Genomic DNA, 22,263 nt, shown 5'->3' with positions numbered 1-22,263 from the left:
AAAGGATGATGTCGACCAGAGCGAGGTGTTGTGCAAGTCGTGCTTGGTGAAAATTGCGACGTGTATTTCGCAGCCGATCCGTTTTTAGTTTTGAAATTACAAAATAAAAATAGAGAAATAAACCAAAATAATCCGTTCCCCATCTTTTGTTTTGATAATAAAAAATTCATTGATGTGTTGGAAAATCGAAATTGGGAATTAAAACAGCGAGTGGAAAACTTTTCTCTATTTCGTTTACTGAAAACAAGGATTGGACAAATGGGGGGATTGCACATGCGCAGTAATACATTAAGAAAGTTGTTTCTGGTTCTTTTGTTCATCAGATTGAAAGTTAACATTTTTAGATATTTAATTGTTGAAACAGAAAATAAATCAAATATGAAACATGGGAGTGAAACATGAGTTTAATCTGTAATCTGTCTTCACTCCGTCATGAAACTGCAGTGATGTTGTGACAGTCCGTTCAGCTGCAGCGTCCAATCAATAATCAATAACATGTACTGAACTCTAACTCTAACTGCATTGGTTATTTATCGTTAAAGCGGAGCTACAGTAAAATATTTTGATTATTATTTATTATTGAGTGACTTTATGTTAATGTTGATGACTGGCAGTGAGTTCTAATCAATAAAACTGCACTCTTTTGATTTCTGATGTTTTTATTTTTCTGAAAAATGCTTGGTTTTCACCGAACCGAAGTCATATCGTATCGTATCGATATCGAGATATCTGGCATGAATATCGAGATATGAAATTTTGTCCATATCGTTCAGCCCTACCCTCTACCTTCACTCCTTCATCCAGAGCTACTCTCCCTCTACCTTCACTCCTTCATCCAGAGCTAAACCCCCTCTACCTTCACTCCTTCATCCAGAGCTACTCTCCCTCTACTTTCACTCCATCATTCAGAGCTACTCTCCCTCTACCATCACTCCTTCATCCAGAGCTACTCTCCCTCTACCTTCACTCCTTCATCCAGAGCTACTCTCCCTCTACCTTCACTCCATCATTCAGAGCTACTCTCCCTCTACCTTCACTCCTTCATCCAGAGCTACTCTCCCTCTACCTTCACTCCATCATTCAGAGCTACTCTCCCTCTACCTTCACTCCTTCATCCAGAGCTACTCTCCCTCTACCTTCACTCCATCATTCAGAGCTACTCTCCCTCTACTTTCACTCCTTCATCCAGAGCTACTAACCCTCTACCTTCACTCCTTCATCCAGAGCTACACTCCCTCTACCTTCACTCCTTCATCCAGAGCTACTCTCCCTCTACCTTCACTCCTTCATCCAGAGCTACTCTCCCTCTACCCTCACTCCTTCATCCAGAGCTACACTCCCTCTACCTTCACTCCTTCATCCAGAGCTACACTCCCTCTACCTTCACTCCTTCATCCAGAGCTACTCTCCCTCTACCTTCACTCCTTCATCCAGAGCTACTCTCCCTCTCCACAGCTCCGCTCAGCCAGTGAAAGACGCCTGGTGCTTCCACCACAACATGGTGTGAAATCATTAAGTAGACTCTTCTCCTCCATTGTTCCCCGATGGTGGAATGTCCTACCAAACTCTGTCTGATCTACTTTTAAGACCAAGCTAAAGACTCAGCTCTTTAAGGAGCACTTCTGCATCTAGTAAACTTCTCTTCAGAATTAGTTAGAAGATCCAGTTCTCTGCAGGACCCAACAGCTGAGTAAGCTGCATGCACATGTGACAACATGATTGCATGATGGTGTCTTTTTAGACATAGCTTTCTTGTATAAAAGGGACTGTTGGGCGGAAAAAAACAAAAACATTCCAGCACTGGCATGGCAGCAAGTGTGTCCAACTGGACTCTCAGCAGTCTGACCAGCACTGATCCAGCTGGAACCTCCTCTGTGGTTTCTTGCTTGTGTTGTTCTCTTTGAGTCGTTTTGGATAAAAGCGTTTGCTAAATGACAGTAGTAGTACCGGTAGTAGTAGTACTTTTGCGTACAGACAGGTAAGATGAAGTCATGAGGACTCAAGCCCTTTCCTTGTGTTATTTATTTTACAGATGAGTTTTTTCGTTAAAGGGGACCTATTATGAAAAACACGTTTTTTCTTGTTTTAACATATATAAAGTGGTCTCCCCTCAGCCTGCCAACACAGAGAAGGAATTTAGCAACCGAATTCTGCAGTGTCTGTACACCCCGCACGGAGGATCCTTCCAGTGTCATGTGACTTCTTTAGAGGCTGAATTTCTGATTTATGTAGAAAAAAACAAGCTTTAGATTGTTTTTAAGACATTCAAGGCCTGTTTAAAATATACATTAAATGCCATAATAGGTCCCCTTTAAGTCTTTAAGGTTTCAGCATGGCCAGCTTAGTGAAAGGTTTTCAGCCTTCAGTTTAAAGTTTGCTAATGGCTCTGTAATGAGCTCTGTAATACTGTAATGACTTCAGCCATTAAAGGAGAAAGGTGACAATACACATTTAACCAAAAATACACTGACATTCTTGCTCTTACTTTAAGAGAATACCTAAACAAAGAATTGCAATAAATAAAGCTGTAACAGCAGCTCGGACATATGGGCTGCAGAAGTAAGAAGCTAATCCTGCTCCAACACCAAACCAGGTGACCTAATTTCTGAGACATTACGTCTTCATGCCTTATGAAAACAAGATTCCATCAGCATACTGCATTGCACCTTGCATACTTTTACCATGAACAACAATCAAACAAACAAACTCATTGGTACACATCTGCTCCTCTGAGCAGTTTAACAAAATGCTGAAAGACAGGCAGCACAACATGAAGCAGAATGGAATGAATGAAGCAGTCCTGCCAAACAACTAAAATCACAAAGCCTTATCATGCACTAGAAAATAAATCAATCCATAAACAACTGTTCATCAAATCTATTTCTAACAAGTTAAGTCCAATCAATTGGTAAAACAGTCATCAAAGCTTGATGTAAAAACATTATGTTGTTAAGCACCTTAAAGGTTGCAACAATTTGCAAATCAATTGTAGGAATGAAATTCATGTGATAAGAACCAGGGTCAAAGGGTCCAACAACTTCAATAAAATTGACAAATTTGATACTAACTCCTCCGTCCCACCTTTGGTTGTCATCACCGAAAGTTATGTGAAATATGTATTTATGCAATAGAAGATCTAAACCAAAATTTAGTGATGCACCGAAATGAAAATTTGTGGCCGAAACCGAAACCGAAAATAATAATAAACACTTGGCCGAATACCGAACATGGTTCTTCGCAGTTTTTCATTTATTTTGCCAATTTTTTCACCATTGCATAAATCAAATAAATTTAATTTAGGCATGCTTTTCAAAGAAAAAAATCTTTTACAAAATTACAAGGTAGAAAATATTTATTGAACATAAAAACTGAACATTTTTTAATTTCCAGCATTATGTTGTTTTGGTTCCACCTCCTTGTGAATTCTTATGTGGTTACTTTTTGGTTGGCCAACGATTTATGTTTGTGGTGCGCAACCGTTACGGGAGCGGCCAGTCTATTTCCTTATATTACAATGCCATTATTAATTGTTCGTTTTTTTTCCCACTTATTCCACCGAACACCGAAAGTGTTTTTTTGCCATTTTCGGCTGAACAATTTCGGTTACCGAACAATCGGTGCATCACTACCAAAATTCACATTAATGTGACGCATTAAGACTTGTTCGCCCGATGTTTGAAAATGTAGTGACAGTCTCTCGAGAGCAGACAGGAAATTCAGCTGTGCTGCCACTTAAAAAGTTTGACACTAACATTAACTTTCCTAACTTTCCACCCAAAGCTTCTCTAGCAAACTGAAGCAAAGGTCCTGGAATTAAAATTGCACACTCCTGATACCTGAAATTTGAACATTAGAATCCCAAGTAAGCTTTCAAAAGGCCTCATTTTGGTCTGTGTAAACACAAAAGCAGCATGACATGCTTAGTTAAGCCATAGATGTATTGATTTGTCAGAAAGACTAATGCACCGTGTAAAGATTGCTTCAATGCCATGTTAGTCGAAGTTTAAACTTACAATCAAAAGGTCAGGCTCAAATATCTTATACCCGACATGGCGCATATTGTTTCAGTCAATGGTCAGTGCATTATGACAATTCCTCTGAAATATAGATCATTAAGATGTCAATACAACATTTTCTTCAATTCAAATTCATATGACAGAAATAAGGGCTGCTTGACTGTGGAAAAAATAATAAATCAATTATTTAAAACTATTTTTCACTAACTTTTGAGGCTTGTTGCATGACTACAAATTTGAAGATTTCAATGGCAAATTTTAAATTTTGCCTAAATGTGTTTTTAGCACATCATGAGAAGGCAAAACAGAATGTGAGGCAAAATAACGCTTTCTCCATGGCACTGTTTTTATGATGTTAGGAGCCAAAATTGGAAACCATTAAATATTCAATTTTTCAGCGCCAACAGATATTGGTAAGAAACGTGGCGAAATGACTACAAGCAACTTGTGTGGTTAAACAGCCTTAACTGTCAGCTTCTAAAATAAAAAAGGAAAGAGAATTTTGAAATCTTGCACAGGCGTTGTGTGATGCAACAGCACATCTCCTAACTTTTGACCACAGTAAAGACATGCATCCTCTGATCCAGGAGTGTGTGTACACCTCAGAGATCATTTCTGGTGATGTTGGACTAGAGGCTTCACTCATCGACACCTTAGTAAACCAGAGAAGACAGAGTTTGATTGACTGTTGAATCATTCTCGGCTACAACCTACACTTAACTTCAGTACATCTAGCATTTATGGAGAGACAAAAACAGGTAAACAGAAATACCTCCAGTTCAGTCTGCCAAAACTAGGCCAAACTAACTACCACGAAGAATTAGATCAATTGTCCAAATCCACGATTCCACACCTCAAAGGATTTTCCAAGAAAGCTAAGACATTGTGCCCACTTCTAAAGGGGCATTTAAAGAGGGAAGTCTGAATATTTCTTCATGTTATAATACTTCGGTTTTAGATTCTTAAAATCATGCAATTTTGAATTTTAGAAAACGTTTAAAACAGCATAAATTGTGTGAAAGAATTAAAAGGTTGTGGAATGATTTGAATTTGGAGTTAAAAGAATGTACAAACATAAAACAATATAAGAAAAAATATAAAGACAGTTTATTTGAGGTATAAAAGTGAAGACTGTGTTTAAAGATCCGCAGCTGTGTGTGTTTTGCCATTTCGTCATGTTGTCTTTGTATGTTTGTATAGATATACGTATTATATTTATATCATAGTTATATTTATATCATAGTCATATTATATTTATATCACAGTTATATTATATTTATGATAGAGCTAACATTTGGTATTAAACAGGTTATTTTTGTAAAATTATATATATTTATTTATACAAATTAGTGTATAGTATAAAACGTAAATACAGGCATATAATTTTTCTTTAGTTGTGGAAAGGGGGTGGGATTAAATAAATGTATACTTCCTTTTCGAACATGTAACTGAAATATGTTTTTTGATGTGTTTTTTTTTTCTTTATGTGGTGGATGCCTACCTGTATTCGTTTCTCTTATCTTTTTTTCTTGTTTTTTTTTTTAGAAATAAATAAAAACGAACGAACAAACGAAAAGGTTGAAATTCTGCTGTATAGTAGAAGTTTTTCTAATATAACATTTAAAGACAAAAACTAAATTAATAAACAAATGTGACCATAGAAAGAAATGTTATCTCAAAGCAGGTGACTCAGATTGATTCAATGAATATTTTGGTATCAGATTCAGACAGCTATTTAGTCAAAGATGCCCACTTGAGTTTAGTCTCAAGGCAAGTCTCTACATACTGTAGCAGGATGTGCTCATTGTGCTGATGGTTTGGGGATATTTCGGGTTTTGAGAACTAACATATTTGTAAAGAACGGACACAGTAACACTGCTTTGTCGTTCTAACCCTCTTAAACATGGCACAAACATATTACTTGATTACAAAAGGACCATTCATTTGTTTGCAGATATTCAATTGACTAGATGGGGTTGGTTTCTTTTACAGGTGGAGTATTGTTCCGTAATCTCTGTTCTTCCTGGGGCCTGTCATGTTGTGACAACGACCAGCGTTGAGGATGAGTCTGTGGGAAAATAAGCCAAGCTTTTAAGAAAGAAATGGCACCACATCCCTGGGCTGCACTGCTAATGGCCACGGTTACATGGTGTTTTTTAATTCGGAATTAATTATTCAGAATTAAATAATTCAGAATTAAACTATTTTCCTTCGAGTTTACATTGAAATAGTAATTCCGAATTGAGGTTTACACGGAAAACACGTTTGATCGGCTTTATCCAATTCAGCTTAAGGTCTGGGGGTTGGGAAGGTTCTGATTGGATAGGGGGGCGGACCGGAAGTTACGTCTACCGGAAGAAAAACAAACTTAGCCGCTACAACATTGAAAACCCCCCATTTTTTGTTTTCTGCCATCTGTTCTTTTCATTATTTCCAGGTCCTCCAAGCTATTTATTAAATAAATGGTCTCTGCTCTTGACCAGCGTTTACTGCGTGCTGCCATCTTGAAACTTTGTTTGGAAAACAAGCCCAGCGTGGAATATAAGGTCATGGAGACAGACGGGCGAGGGAACGAGCAGAAGAAAGACCGGAATTAATTTAAAGACGGATGGGTGGATACATGATCTAGGAATTATTCTATTCGGATTTAAAATCGGAATAAACCAGCCACTTACTTCGGAATTAAGTTTAATTGGGAAAAATACGTTTTAAAATTGTACTTGACCTCATAAGGTGCTCTTCTTCGGCTTGGTGTATTGAGGTGTATTTATATGTGGTATATTTGCGTAAATATATAGGTACTTTGTCTGTGTATATATTGACACAAGGCAAATGTGATATAAAATAATTATGCATTACGTAATTTGGTTGGTCCGAGGGGAGGAGGGAGGGAGGGTGGGGGTGATGATTGATTTTGTATTTTATTTTGGTTTTGTGTGTCATACAAAAATGTTATGTATGGAAAAAGAATATTATGTTATCGGTTTTCAACTATTAAATGTCACATACATAAATAAAATAATAACAAAAAAAAAAAAGTAATTCGGAATTGCCATTTTTATTTGGAATTAGGTGTTTACATAGTAATTTTTACTCATTTTAAATCGGAATTAATTTTAATTCTGAATTAAAGAGGAATTAAACTTCCCATGTAAACGCACTGAATGACAAGGATACTAAACAAGAGCCCAAGTCAGAAGAACACAGGTGTTAGTCTCTGAGGGCAAACTATCCCAGCTGGTCACATTTGCATGTTGCAATATACTGCATGTATGGCACACCAGCTGTAATGTTTGTGCATATACTTAAATGGTGCATTAGCTTTTATTGCCAGTAGAAATACTCAGACTCACAAGCAGAAACTTTGGTTGGAAACTGTAAACCCCCCCCCCATTAATTTGCCCATCCTCCCTATCAAACCACCTGCCATGCCAACGGACTGGAAAGAAGGGAAAAACCCCATACAAGTTTACTGCTGTCCCTGTGCCACAACAAAGCCTCGTATCACTTTACCTCAGAAATACAGTAGGTGACAACAAAAGACCTGTCCTTACCAATAAATAGCTGCTGTCATCTTAATTTTATTTTTTAAAAACAGTTGATAACACAAACAAAAAAGACATTTATAAGGCACCAGTGAATAATAAGCTTCTCTCCAGGTAGTGGGAAGCAGTGTCTTAAAGTCACAATTTATCAAAATTGGTATCATTCATTAATATACAGGACTGTCTCAGAAAATTTGAATATTGTGATAAAGTTCTTTATTTTCTGTAATGCAATTAAAAAAACTAAAATGTCATACATTCTGGATTCATTACAAATCAACTGAAATATTGCAAGCCTTTTATTATTGTAATATTGCTGATTATGGCTTACAGTTTAAGATTAAGATTCCCAGAATATTCTAATTTTTTGAGATAGGACATTTGTGTTTTCTTAAGCTGTAAACCATGATCAGCGATATTAAAATAATAAAAGTCTTGCAATATTTCAGTTGATTTGTAATGAATCCAGAATGTATGACATTTTTGTTTTTTTAATTGCATTACAGAAAATCACAATATTCTAATTTTCTGAGACAGTCCTGTATACGCCCCCCAAAAAAGTCAGTGTCAAAGCGTTTTTCTCAATTTTTTTTGGACCAGTAGTTAAAAGAATCATCAAAATATTTCAAGAGCATATTTGGGCATGTCTAGTCATTTTGAACATGTTTGCGTCTAGGAAGCTTTAAGTATATGTCAGAGCACGAGTTGGAGGGCCTGTTCCGGCTAGTGCTCTCTTTACAATTGAGGACACTGGAGTTTAGCGCTTGCTTTCTTATTTCATTGTCAAACAGACATGGCACTGTTGATAATTTGATTATCTGCAGGTAATCTGAACAAATATGCCGCTGGACTGAATAGTGTGTGTGTGGCTCGTAAACCCTGGAATCATGTTTTGTGATAACATGTAGGCATATTCAACACTAACATTGACTTAGTGGGGCAGGGCTCCCTGACGTCTATGAGGGAAAACCTTATCTCTGTTTAAGACAAAGATTATGCCTTTATCAGTCGGTTCACTGTACTGAGGTCATTTAATGTTAAGCTGATCATTTACTGGTCACTGGACGCCGACATGGAAACCTGGTTACATACAGGTTTTCAAAATAATAGCCATATAGTCTGCTGAATTGAAATGACTTCCAAGTAAAGAATGTATGTCCTGTACACTTAGTTGAAACAAAACACTGACAGAAAAACTCAAGTAGATTCTAACTTGTGTTGAACTTGCCCTAAGAAGCAGAGTAAAGCACCCACACCGGTTGTCTTGGGGATTCACTAAAACCTTCACACTGCACAAATAAAAGAGTTGAGATGCACCAATTGCAATTTTCTAATTTTATGGAACATTTGACATGCTGATAATGATTTCGTCAATTCAAATTTTCTTTTTTTCTTCAGACTGTAAACTGCATATGTTAACTTAAAGGGGACCTATTATGAAAAACAGGTTTTTTCTTGCTTTAACATATATAAAGTGGTCTCCCCTCAGCCTGCCAACTCAGAGAAGGAGGAAAGAAACCAAATTCTGCAGTGTCTGTACAGATTCTGCTCCCTTTCGTTACGTAACGACAGGAGCGATGCGTGAAACCACGCCAACTCCGTCGGCCGGAGCTTCCACCATTTTTTCGTAGCGGTGTATCGCGTCATTCAGGCAGCCAATCAGCACAGAGCCTCATTATCATAGCCCCGCCCACTCAGAATCCCACATAGATAATGAGGTTAGAGAATGGGAAGATAAAGACATGGCTCAGAGGCTGAAGTTATAATTTATTTAGCAAAAACAATCAAAAGCTTGTTTTTAAGACATTCAAGGCCTATTTAAAATAGGTATTACATGCCATAATAGGTCCCCTTTAATTAACATTGAAAAATGGCAGAGGCTGCAGGCTGTGCACTCTTCTGGCTTTGTTTTTAGCCTGTGAACCTTTGTTAGATTTAGAACTTTAAGCATGCTCGGCACGGTGATGTTTTTTTTAAAGTGTTGGATTAAGTTTGACATCTCCGACTAATACTGGCTGATATTGGTCACGGCTAATCAGGCAAAACCCAGAAACCAATGAACTGGTGAATTTGTAAGAAAAAGTTACAAATATTTTAGCCAAACATAAACTGGACGTTATCTAAAACTCAAAAGAAAGGGTCTGGATTACCCAACTCTAAAAATCACTGATCATCAATAAACAATGAAGAATTTGGTGAAAGCCTAGTTTTCCTTCATCATAATCCCATCTCACTGACAGAAATGTGTGACGTGTTGCTGTATACAAAATACCCTAGTCCAGTACAAGATGAAGCACTTCCACCACTGACCACAGATTAAACCTTGTTTGTGTAAAAAGGGATTTTGTCTCTGCAATCAACAGAGATTTTCCTAAAGCACAAAAGACATCACTGTTACGTAGCTGTTGCTCATTTAAGGTGACCAAATAGAGGTAGAGCAGCAGAAAATGAGAGTGAGTACCCCGTTTCCTCCAAACACAACAACGACAATGAGACTAGTGATGCACCGAAATGAATAATTGTGGCCGAAACAGAAACCGAAAATAATAAAAAACACTTGGCCGAATACCAAATTAAATACCGAACAATGGTACCAATTTTTTCACCATTGCATAAATCAAATAAATGTTCTTTAGGCATGCTTTTCAAAGAAAAAAATCTTTTACAAAATTAAAAAGGTAGAAATATTTTTTGAACATGAACAACTGAACATTTTTTAATTTCCCAGCATTTTTTTAAAATATTCCAGCAGACATTATACCAACAAGGCACAATAACTTAAAGTAAATAAATTTGCAAAATCATTTTTTTGGCCATCTTTGAGCTTACATTAGGCCTATAACTGACTGCTGAAAAATTGTAACATAGGCCTTAAAACAAAAGAAAATGCATTAAAGTGCATTGGAAAAAAAGTGAAAAAAACAAAATAAAGAAAAAGAAAATCAATCACTTTCCCATACAAGTATTAATATGGGAAAGGGATCGATTTTCTTTTTCTTTATTTTGTTTTATCCACTTCTTTTGCGTCATCTAAACACGTTGTTCCACCCCCACCTATTCCACCGAACACCGAGGGTGTTTTTTTTGCTATTTTCGGCCGAACAATTTCGGTTACCGAACATTCGGTCACGGTGCATCACTAAATGAGACCAAGCCCTCTGTGTGACTGTTTTCAATCAAAGACCAGTCAGTGTTTTTGTAGTCACCATCTTTGTAGCAAATATCCATCCTGCCACTGTAATGGAGGATTTTCCACAGGAATAAAAGGGGGGTTACAAACCCTAAAAAGCCCTACACAGATCAGAGGCTGTCTTTTCATCTATCATCGTTATCTCCCCACGAAAAGTTGTAAGATAAGCAAGCAGAGGCTTCCAGCAACAGAGTTGGCTTCACACAACACTGGTAGCCATTAAACGCTGCAATTCTACTTTGTTTCATGTTCTGCCCTGGGGCCTATCTCCTTAGTAAGTCATTCCCTGCTCACTTTCTGATTCAGCTTAACATGACCTTGACTCTGTAAACTCTTAATAGCCTGTCCCTTTCCACCTCCAGCTTACGTTATGAGGCTCTCCTTCCGTCAACTCCTTCAAAAGAATGAGGGAACAACCTCCATCAATGTGTCTGCTTTAACGACGTTCTCTCCATACAGAGAAAATAATCAGAGCAAGGTGTTCATCAGTGGAAGTCTGACTTTTCTCTTTTCACCTCTGCTCTTACATATATAAAACTTTGCAAGATTGCAAATTTAGCTAACTGAAATCAATAGACTCAACTCTTAGAGATGCTCCACTAAACACATGCATAGTGAACATAAAATGTTCAACATCTGCTGCCATGCTGCATGTTGACTAGAGGCTTTTGGTCGTCATCCACAAGCATGTTCAACCTTTTAGCACCAATGAATGAACTGCAAAGTCGTTTACAACTTCTGCTTAACAGACACAATAAATATTCTTTAATAAGTGGCCAAATTATAGAATGTGAGGGATAGTTTTTCCACTTTTTCCACTTTTCCTTCATTTCCTCTCCGTGGGCAATGCTTTGTTAATGTCAGAAGAATACCCAGCTGACAACAACATGGTAATTTAACTTGCTGATTCTTTTCATCGGCCAAGAATATTTAGGTTTTTAAATACCTGACATGTTTGATCACATCTCATCATGACAACGTGACAGTAACCTGCACATGCACACTTGACTTTCTCTTTGAGTCATAATTTTGCCTGTAAATATTGTCGAAGTTAAAGCATAATATTATTATATTATGTTAGCATGTTATCATGTATTTGCTACTAGGATTTCTAAGAAGCACATAGTTTGAAAATCATTTCCATAATACTTGACTTATTCTTTCTACAATCCGGGAAAAGAACATTTTTAAATGACGCAAGGTTAATTGTGAATTCAGTGCTATGAAAATGCAGTTCATGAGAGCAAAGAGCAGGGGAGAAATAGTCATATGTGACAGCGACTGTCACACTGATACATCTAAATGTACTATTATTATGTAATAATAATAATCATTATGACACAGCATCCATTAAAACGACTGGCATATTGCAATCACCACTGAAAAGACAAAAAACAAAAAAGAACAGAATCCTGGCTCATATCAGCCCACCCTTTATTTACCTTTTGCAATCTTTGATTATTTAGTTTGGTAACTTTGAATGACAATAATTCAATTCAATTTTATTTATATAGCGTCTAATACAACAGAGTTGTCTCTAGACGCTTTACAGAGACCCATACCCAGAACATGACCCCCGAGCAGTTATTACATCAACAATACAGCTCTTTAACTTAATAAGTTAAATAACTTAATAAGTGAATAAGCAATTCAACCAATGGGGACACAACATCCTAGACATAAAAAAATTATACTGTGCAAGTTTTTGCATATTTAATACATTTCTCCAATTTTTCACATTTTTCACAGAACAAAGTGAAGTAAATGACATGCGGATACGCATGCTTTAACATCTTTGCCTCTGTGAAGGAACCACCCTTCCTTTGCTCATGACTCTGGAACTACAGCTGTGGTTAAACACCTGTGGCATGAGTTATTTTTACACACAACAGTTAAAGATATAATAAAGACTTCTCCCACAACACTATTATGCCTTCCTGATGGCACTGATGCCCTTCAGACACATCTGCAGGTGATAATAGTGAGGATCAGACGGGACTGGGCTCACAAGGCCAATCTCCGGCCAATTGAGACCTTATAAGCACCTTATAACAATAATATAGGCACATTAAGAGTTGGAATGTCAATATTTTAAGTTTTTAAAAAGTCCCTATAACCCTAATGAGCTGTCAATATTAGGAAAAAAAGCAAAGGGCCTTTAGCCTGGGAGTGTGTGACTGAGCGTATGTTGAACCCCTCACCAAGATAATGTGACCCAGAGTTGCACCCGCAGGCCCCGAGAGTTCTGATATTACATTACAATTTCAATTCATGTTGCTGCTAGACTTGAAACTTGATCACGTTCCAAAATTGATATCATTATAGTCACACATATACAAAAGGTAACAAAAACACCAGCCCAGATCAGCTTTTTTCTGTGAGATTTGGCTGTAGAAGTCAAATATTCAGAACTGTCAGAGAATGTATAACTTGACATGACAGAGAAAAAGTAGTCACTTTGAAACAGAAACTAGAAATACTTTTTCTTTATTCCAACGGCTCTGAGGGGCGATCTATAAGCCTTGTGTAGTTAGTCATATGTATTTGAATAATGCCATGCTGCTAATGCCTGCTGACGGCCAATCCAGCTAAAGTCCACAACTCCTAACTTGTAGCTAGAATAGTGACCCTTTGGACTAGAATCCTGTAGTTAAACATAACCCTTACTGAGCATATATGCACAAAAAACAAGAAACCAAACTCACAATGCTTCTTTTTTTTTTTGACTCCAACATCTACGACTTCAGAGTTTGTCACCGTTAGGAAATATGAACTTTCACATGAAATGTACACTGTCCTTCACATCCAGGTGGTGCAGTGATACCGTACAAAGAAAGATGAAAATGATACAGGGGCATGGTGCAAAAAAAAAAGTTTGTTTAGAAAACAAAAGCTTGATCTGTCTGGCCTAAATATCCTTTTTCAATATAAATCTTCACATCAGCATGTTGTATAACTGAGATCAAACGTTTGCCCAAAAATATTAAGCTCCAACTGTAGAAAAGTATAATCCTACAAAAGCTGTGTGTCAATGAATATGTCATTAAATGTCTACATTGTACATGCTAACCATAGTGTGAATGCTTTAGTTGTGACATGATGCGTAATGACAGACTACGCAGGAGCCTGTCGTCCTGCAGACACTATGATCTCACTCAAGAAAGGAGTGACACAGAAAAATGAGCCGCAGGGTAGTCAAACTGGAAATGCAAGTGGGTGTTGCCAAAATGTGCTTGTGCTTCTGTATATGACTGTGTATTTACAGCCAACCACCCAGAACACATTCATGCATGGCTGGGAAAACCAGCAAATAACATATGGTGAACATTTCCCCACAATGTAATGTAACCTGGGTCATTTCATTCAGCATTATTTGACAATGATGTTAATGGTTGGCAAGGAGATTTACAGAAAAATAAAGACATTCTGTCAGCATCCAATTAGTGATTGATCCCTGAACCCTACAAGTTCTTGGTAAGTTTCAGGGCATAGGCCCTGTCCCAATACTCCCACTACCCCTAGTTTTCAGCCCTACCCCTAAATTTTGCGCGTTCCCGTGAGGGTAGTGGTGTCCCAATTCCTCTTTTCACCTAGGGGGAGTGAAGAAAACGAGTGTAGTGGATATGAATCTATCCCTACGGATCGAGGGTTTTCAGATGCTGACTAGCAGAACTAGGGCCAGAAAAATTTCCCAGAATGCTTTTCCTCGTCATTTGTGGACTGAATCAAAAAAAAAAAAACATGGCGGACATTTCTTATTTTTTTAGTGAATAAAATCAATATTTTGAGTTAGTTTCTGCATAAAAATGCGTTTTGATTACATTTCTAGCGAGAAATATATATTTTACTTTCATAATATTCACTCAGTGAATGTACATAATCACTCGTTTGCCCGTTGTTGCAAAGTCTTTTTCAAACCTCGCCAGAATAAAGGCTGATTTATGGTTCCGCGTTACACCAACGCAGAGCCTACGGCGTAGGTTACGCGGCGACGCGTGCCGTACGCCGTACCCTATGTCGCAGGCTCTGCTTCGATTTAACGCGGAACCATAAATCCGCTCCGGAGCCGGCAGGCAGAAATCCCGAAATTTTTGGAGCAAATTTCTTAACAGGCGTAGCTACAACTGTTAGATTTCATCTATTTAACCAACATTTATCTTCCTAAATTATTTATTTCAGTTAGAGGTAATTCTCCACAGAGCTGCAGGTTTCTCCCCCGGGACGACGGCGCAGGTTGACCTGGTAATCACGTCTGCTGCTGCTCCCCGGACCGGCGGCTCTTATCATCGCCGAAAACATCAGATCAAATTTCTTAACAGGCGTTATTTGGATAAACTGAGCCCAGGTTGGGGATCTTAACGGTTACTTTTACGCCTGAAAAAATATTAAAACTTAATAAAGTGGCATATTAACAGCGCTACAGCTGAAATTAAAACATCTTTTGGCTCTCAGCTTCCTGATTTTAGGGGTGGTGCTGAAAGTAGGGGTAGTGGGAGTATTGGGACAGACCCCTGGGAAGATTTCAAGTGCCCTAAAATCTGTGGCTTCTTTTTTAGGGGTAGTGGTAGTGAGGGAGAGCTAGTGGTAGAAAGTAGGGGGTGTATTGGGATTGGCCCTTAATGTTCAAATGACGAGAAGATATCCGGTTGCATAAGTTACTAACAATGTTGCAAAACTTGCATATTGGTTGTGAAAAAAAAGATACCATCTTTTACGTTGATCTTATCTAGTCAAGAAAATGGGTGTACTTAGTGTGAAAGTGTAAAAATTTTTTTTTAAATTTGGACACCAGTCCTGTGATGATAAAGATATTGCTTCCCATGGGAGAGATGTTACATTGTTTGTTCACCACAAGTATTCCAAACATGTTGAAAGAGCGTTGTTGCCCCCGAAGTAAACTCAAAGACAGTTCTGCTTTCCAGATGCCTGCCAGGGAGGGGCCGGAAGCTGCAAACGCATGATCTTTACACACACTCACTGACATGCAAGTTTCATCCACTATTGCACCCACGCTCTCAGTTACTGCAAATACTTTACCTAACGCCACGTTGCCCTTGGCTTAGAAATACAGAGCTCACAGGAACAGACAGGTGGTTGATATGTGGAAACATTAAACACACGTGGAGATCAGGCTAAACTGATACACAAGGCCAACCAGAAGAGTAAGGATCTTTTTCCTTCAAAAAAGGAAATCAAATTCAAATCAAATTCATCCTTCAGCTTTCAGTCTAATATTTTTTCCCAGTTATCACATGACTCTCTGTGGTTTCTGCGTGCAGAAGCTCCCAGTCCTCTGGGGCATTGGCCAGCAACAAAGTGGTGTATGTTAATAAGATAGAAGAGGACAGGTGGTCAGGTGATCAGGTGCCAGGCTGAAGCTCAAGCCTGGTATCTGCAGACTACAAATATTCAGATTTTTCTTCACATGCAGCCTGAAAGAAGATGATTTAACTAATCCAATAAGGATTTAGGCCAGAAAAAAGCTGAACTATTCCAGGACTCTTTTACATCCCAAACCACCTGTTATAATAGTAGCACTTTGCCAAAAGTGTAATTCTACCTTATGTTCCCAGTTTTTAAAACAGTCTCTTAGAAAATAGGTTGTTGGCTCTGGAAAAATCATCAGTTTTTGTTTTTAACTTTTACAACCGCTTTTGTAAGCCAAAACACACACTCCAATGCCTGCTGAGACTCTAAATTATTTTGTCAATACAACTAAGTGATCACATTTATTGGCACTGCTAACTAAACCATTGGATATAAATGATAATGCAATTTCCTTTTCAACCACAGACAGTAGTTTCGTGCTTACCTTGCAGCTGTTTAAATCTTCCTTCCAGGATATTTGAGTATTGCACCTGGTTGACAAATGCTGCTGGTGACAAACACGGTTCTCTGTCCCTGTGTTCCCACTCCATCGTGGATGGACTAGATCTCTTTAGTTAATATTCCTCTAAGATACAGAAGGAATTAAAGGTTTCTTACATAGGACAGCAGACAAAACCTCAAAAAATGTATGAAATCCTTCAAAGTTTTTGCAGAAGAAATGTTCTGTATATCCAATATGTTTATACTGCTTTTTTGGGTGGCTTTTTATTCCTCATTAAGGCTCAAAACAAGACTGCAAATGTTGTTTCTTCTCTTCATCTACTGTATGTTCCACTCCGTCCAGTGGAAACACAGCAATGAATGGCAGTGGCGGTAGAGCTTTTCTTCATCAAAGAATACTTTTAAGCAAAAGTGAGGGAAAAAAGCATTCTCCTTTTGTTCATTTCACCACTCGTGTCCTTCAGCTGTACTCCCATGTGGTTTTGAAAAAAAACAACAAAAAAGAGAAAAAGCAAGTAAACCCTGAGTATTCCTTTTTCCTCCAGATTGTGCCGAGCCCGTGCTGAACTAAAGCTCTGCGCAGCGAGAGCTAACCGGCCTCTGTTTGAAAGCTGTGTAAACAAGCTTGCTGTGCTATCTGAAACTGTGCAATTTGCATAAGGTGTGTTTGAGGGAGGAGCACGGAGGAAGAACATGGTGGAAGGGTGAGGGGGAGGAAGGAAGTGTAGAGGTGGACTAAACCATTAGAGCATTTTGCATAGAGTGGCTTGAGGTGGATTATCTAACTCCACCTTAATTCCAGCAGAGAATAGGGTGTGGCCTGTCCGAAGGGGCATCACGGAAATCTCCATCAATCCATATGGAGTGACCTGCGTGATCATCTCCCTGCTGCTATCACCCTCTAGGCAGCGTCTGATCTCCCTGTTTCAGCGCGTGGGGGGTGCCGTACGGTAAGGCGTTAAGGCAGGAAGGAAGTTGTTGAAAAAGTCTCAGCATTTGAACAAGGACTTTCCTGCCTGAAGAGATTTGAAACTGTCAACGTGTGTAAGCTTTGCCTTGCTGACTGTTACACACGGCTGAAAACTAGGCAAAGCTTTACAGTTTTTAAACACATTTCCTGATGTACATATTGCTCTTTCAATTTTTTTATGTTAATATTTTATATTTTACTGCCAAGTTACATGAAAGTTGTAAAACAAGTATGTTTTCCCTCTAGAAATGCAACCTTATTTTATAACAAATTTCAGATTCTCCATATATAGACTCATATCCAGCACTTTAAAAACCTCATATTGTACATTTCTCTTTATACATTTGACCTCTTATATATTTGCTTTTATATTTGTATTGTATTACACCAATCACCACAACAAATCCCTTGTGTGTGTTCAACAAACTTGGCAATAAACCCCTTTCTGAATCTGATATTCTGCAATATATTCAGAGAAAAGTCAGCAAAATCTAGCCAGTGTAAGGAAAACTTTCAAATATAATTTGTAATTGTACAGCAAAGTTGCTGATTTAAAAAAATAACAAAAAAAGAAAGACAGTTTTAACTCATTAGTACAGGAAATGAAGATTAAGACCATGGCCTGTGTTATAATAAGTTTAATTTGGTCAGAGGTGAGGGGCTCATCACACTATCTGTGTTTGTTGTTGGGAGTTGGCAGCAGGATGGGTCTTATTAAAGACCAAAAACTCCAGGCTCTCTGTGACAGAGTGTTTATGGAGGAGGACTAGACTAATGAGATCCCTTTGGAGGAGAAAAAACTGGTGAATTCCAGCGGTGCTCATTTAGCATCTCTTGGGCTTGTAGGCTTCTTATATGCCTTGTGTGTCTTAACAACTTTCATACATGCAACACTGCTTGCATGCATCATTTTGATATACAATTAAATTAAGACACAAGATTAACAGCAACCTCATGACCTCATGACTCCTGTTAAACATCAAAATTAACAGAGAATCTCCGAAAGGGAAATATGTGATCATTTGTTGCATTGAGGAATGTATAATTAATGATAATTAATGATGTCCTGGTCTTTTTAACAAATCCAGCAAGATAGAGGCAGATCGGGAGGAAAAACACTCCTAGAGGGAAAAATAAAGATACATTTATCATATGTCAGCAGATCTTGGAGGCCTAGAGTACGACTGAAGGCCAAATACCAAAGACTGGTGATATATATCTGGTGTAAAGGACACACACAGACACACCCCAGCTCAAGTTTCTTAATTCACTCTACGTGCACATCACACATGAAAGACGTGGTGTCAGTACGAAGGAGTTTACTGCATTACCATTTATTGTTTGATAATGTGTTTAATAAGTGAAAGCTTCCGCAAGTATATATGTCTAACTGTTTGAGTTTGCAGCAGGCTGGAGCTGCAAAAACAAATATGCAAACCTGCTTAGCTTGCTGTGCACACCAGGGAGAAGATAAACTGTTATCCATGCAAATTACAATGGTCTTGACAAAGGATAAGGTTGTCAAATGTGAAACAAGTGGCACATAATGCAGTCACATTAAAGTAAATTATTGCAACTAATTAGACCTTTAAAAAGCCTAAACTAGGGAGTAAGAGAGAAGTGTAAGATAGCAGCACCTTACAAAGCACAGAAGACCTAGAGATTTGAGGGGGAGTAGTAAAAAATAAGCAGATGCAGAGCCTGGGGGGGAACTAGCTGCTACAGCGTGTAAAGAATGTGCAGGTCAAGTCCACACTTGTTAAATCTAGATACTATCGCAGACATTCACACCGGAGTCCTCATGCACACATCCAAACTCCTCTGGTAAGACTCGTGCAAACAGTATCACATTATGTACTACAGCATAATGCTAAATAATTACAATGAAAGCACAGTTAACAATGTATGCATGAAAAATGCATATGCTTTTAAAGTAAGGGCAACATGTATCATGTTTTCCGTAGAGATGAAAAATAGGTGAGGGTTAATTTTGAGCAGAGGCTGCTTATTGACCCCCTCTGCTGGGATTTTCATGATACTACAACTTGTTTTTACTTAAAAATGGAGTATTAAGCTGTAGTTGAATGATGATTCAGAAGGCTCTTGCATTACTTAATCAGAAAACTGATAAACCTTGCTAAAATTATTCAGTGGTGAACCAACTACACAGCTGGCTAGCTTTGTCCTCCTTCTGGAGACATTTCTGTCATGCCCTACTAAGAGAGATTGTGTCTTTTGGGACAGAAAAGAAATGTAATCTGTTCCCCAGTCGACAGAACCTAATTAGATCTTTGCACGTTAACAGTAGGTATGTGGTTTTGTCTCAATTTGCATCCGTTTCTTGCATTTCTCAAAGTGTGTTATAAGAAACTAGTATACTGTATAAAACAAAAAAATTGTATTCTAATAAATAATAATAAATAATGACAAAATTATACACAACAAAAAAACATAATTGAATATCAATCAAATTGTTACGAGGTGTGTGGTATTTCTGAAGTTCGGCATAATAAAAATAATGATCTTATTAACTATTTTACCTTAAAAAGGAAACTTACTCTGTGCTCTGACTTTACATTGTACTGAGGGTATTACTTCCTTTATTGTACATACTAGGGCTGTGCGATTAATCAATTTTAAAACTAAATCAGATTTATTAATCAAGACGATGTTAAAAAAGGAAAATCGGAAAATCGATTTTCCTATTTTGCAGCTGGCTGCATTACAGACAGAGCTCGTCTAGTCATCTTTGTTTGGTCAAGAAAATTGTAAATGTTGTCACTTTACAAAACTCAAGGAGGATTTACAGTATCTTTCAATTGCACTTCATTCCCAATAGGGACATTTGTTTGCTATTTTTCTTTAAAAATAAAGATAAAATATTTTAAACAATTAATTCCATTGTCTTTTGTAGTTTTACCAAAAAAATCTAAATCGAAAATCGGGTTTTCAGAGAAAAGAATCGGGATTTTATTTTTGTCCAAAATCGCCCAGCCCTAGTACATACCATGTTTTATATTGTAGTTCATGTATGTTCTGCCTCTACCTAGATGATGACCATAATCTTGTTTTTCCTACCTGTCTTTATGAAAAATTTTAAATATTAATAAAGTTTTTTTTTTTTTAAATGGAAACGTAAGATACATCAGCCAGATGTTTTTTCAAAAACACCCGACAGTTTCAAGGTGAAATCAAGCGAGCGTGTACCTAGAAGTGCTCTCTGAGGTGAGGGGAGACGTACCTGCGAGAGCTTTAATGCGAGAGCGTTCAAAGAGCCGAGCCGAACTGTTCTCATTGTCCCAGTCCGTCTCCGCCGCCAGATCCCAGCGGTTGTTGATGTCATTGTATTGCTGCTGGATCTCCAAGCTGTCAAAGTCTGTCGGTGATATTGTGCTCATGGTGTCAAGGTGAGAGGAAACACATTCAACCTAAAAAAGACAAAAACAGAAACAAAAGAAGCATCAGAAGTCAGCGGCATAAGCAGAAGACATTGAATAATAGAAAAAGCTTAACAATACCGACCCTTTGATTTCTGTCTGAGCTAACGTTTAAAAGATCCAAACAAAGATTATTAACACTTCACTTCTATTTCTTCAGAGGTAAAACAATGTACATCCTGTGCCCAAATGTTTCCCAGCTGCAGTGCAGTTTAGTTTTATGAGTGTCATATGCAAATAGAAACTTCAACTGTCTGATTATAAATTTGAGATAGGTTCAGCAACTGCACACTAGGTTTAAGTTTACAGGACTGTCTCAGAAAATTAGAATATTGTGATAAAGTCCTTTATTTTCTGTAATGCAAAAATGTCATACATTCTGGATTCATTACAAATCAACTGAAATATTGCAAGCCTTTTATTATTTTAATATTGCTGATTATGGCTTACAGCTTAAGAAAACTCAAATATCCTATCTAAAAAAATTAGAATATTCTGGGAATCTTAAGCTGTAAGCTATAATCAGCAATATTAAAATAATAAAAGGCTTGCAATATTTCAGTTGATTTGTAATGAATCCAGAATGTATGACATTTTTTTTTTTTTTTTTTATAAATTGCATTACAGAAAATAAAGAACTTTATCACAATATTCTAATTTTCTGAGACAGTCATGTATTCTGATAACTGACAGCAGGACAACCAATAGCTAGATCTCATCTCATGAACGTGCAAGTCCCCAACTTGACATGTGACTCATATTATGTGAATATTCAGATATTTATTGGCTTAAGAGTCCGCATGTATGTGCGATCAGCATTCAGACCAGTTAAGTCAATACTAGCCAAGCAACATCCTTTCCTTGTCATCCTGCTGTTTGTATAAACTCAGCATCCAGTTTTAAAGCAAGGGTATCTATTATGGTAACAATCGATACTTCATACATATGGAGGCTTTATATCCACCGCCTCCAGCTCCACCGCCTCCAGCTCCACCCCCGCCACTCACAGCTGACTTGCACATTGTGAACTGAAGCCAACTGCACCTCGTCCTCTCTTCTCCATCATTCAGCGTGGTGTGGAACCATTATTCAAGTACAGATCCTCATATCACAACACACCAAATACTACATTCTCAAATTACTATGGATGTACATGTTGCATAAAGGCACTACAGTGGCTGTGGCTAGAATAATATATCATGCATACCAATGCATGCTTAATATTAGGCACAGTCATAGAAGTGTATGCGCTTTATTCTCTCATTTCAAATCAATC

At 37.7% G+C, this 22,263-nt stretch overlaps 1 protein-coding gene across 7 annotated transcripts in view; it reads right to left on the bottom strand.

The window, feature by feature from the left end:
• The window catches only part of LOC133459431 (spectrin beta chain, non-erythrocytic 1-like), an 84,620-nt gene that overhangs the window by 45,114 nt on the left and 17,243 nt on the right, over window positions 1–22,263 (bottom strand). For 4 of the 7 annotated variants that reach the window (XM_061739336.1, XM_061739340.1, XM_061739338.1 and 1 more), the window contains exon 2: window positions 20,792–20,978. In XM_061739336.1, the coding sequence (XP_061595320.1) occupies window positions 20,792–20,948 (157 nt within the window). In that variant the 5' untranslated portion in view covers window positions 20,949–20,978. Of the gene's footprint in view, window positions 1–16,563; window positions 17,204–20,791; window positions 20,979–22,263 lie in introns of those variants that run through there. The other 3 variants (XM_061739339.1, XM_061739342.1, XM_061739343.1) reach the window with 3 other exon arrangements.

Source organism: Cololabis saira, chromosome 14, assembly GCF_033807715.1.
Source record: "Cololabis saira isolate AMF1-May2022 chromosome 14, fColSai1.1, whole genome shotgun sequence".
Lineage (NCBI taxonomy): Eukaryota > Metazoa > Chordata > Actinopteri > Beloniformes > Belonidae > Cololabis > Cololabis saira.
Note: the sequence above shows the minus strand (reverse complement) of the source record. Positions and strands in the feature narration are given on the sequence as shown.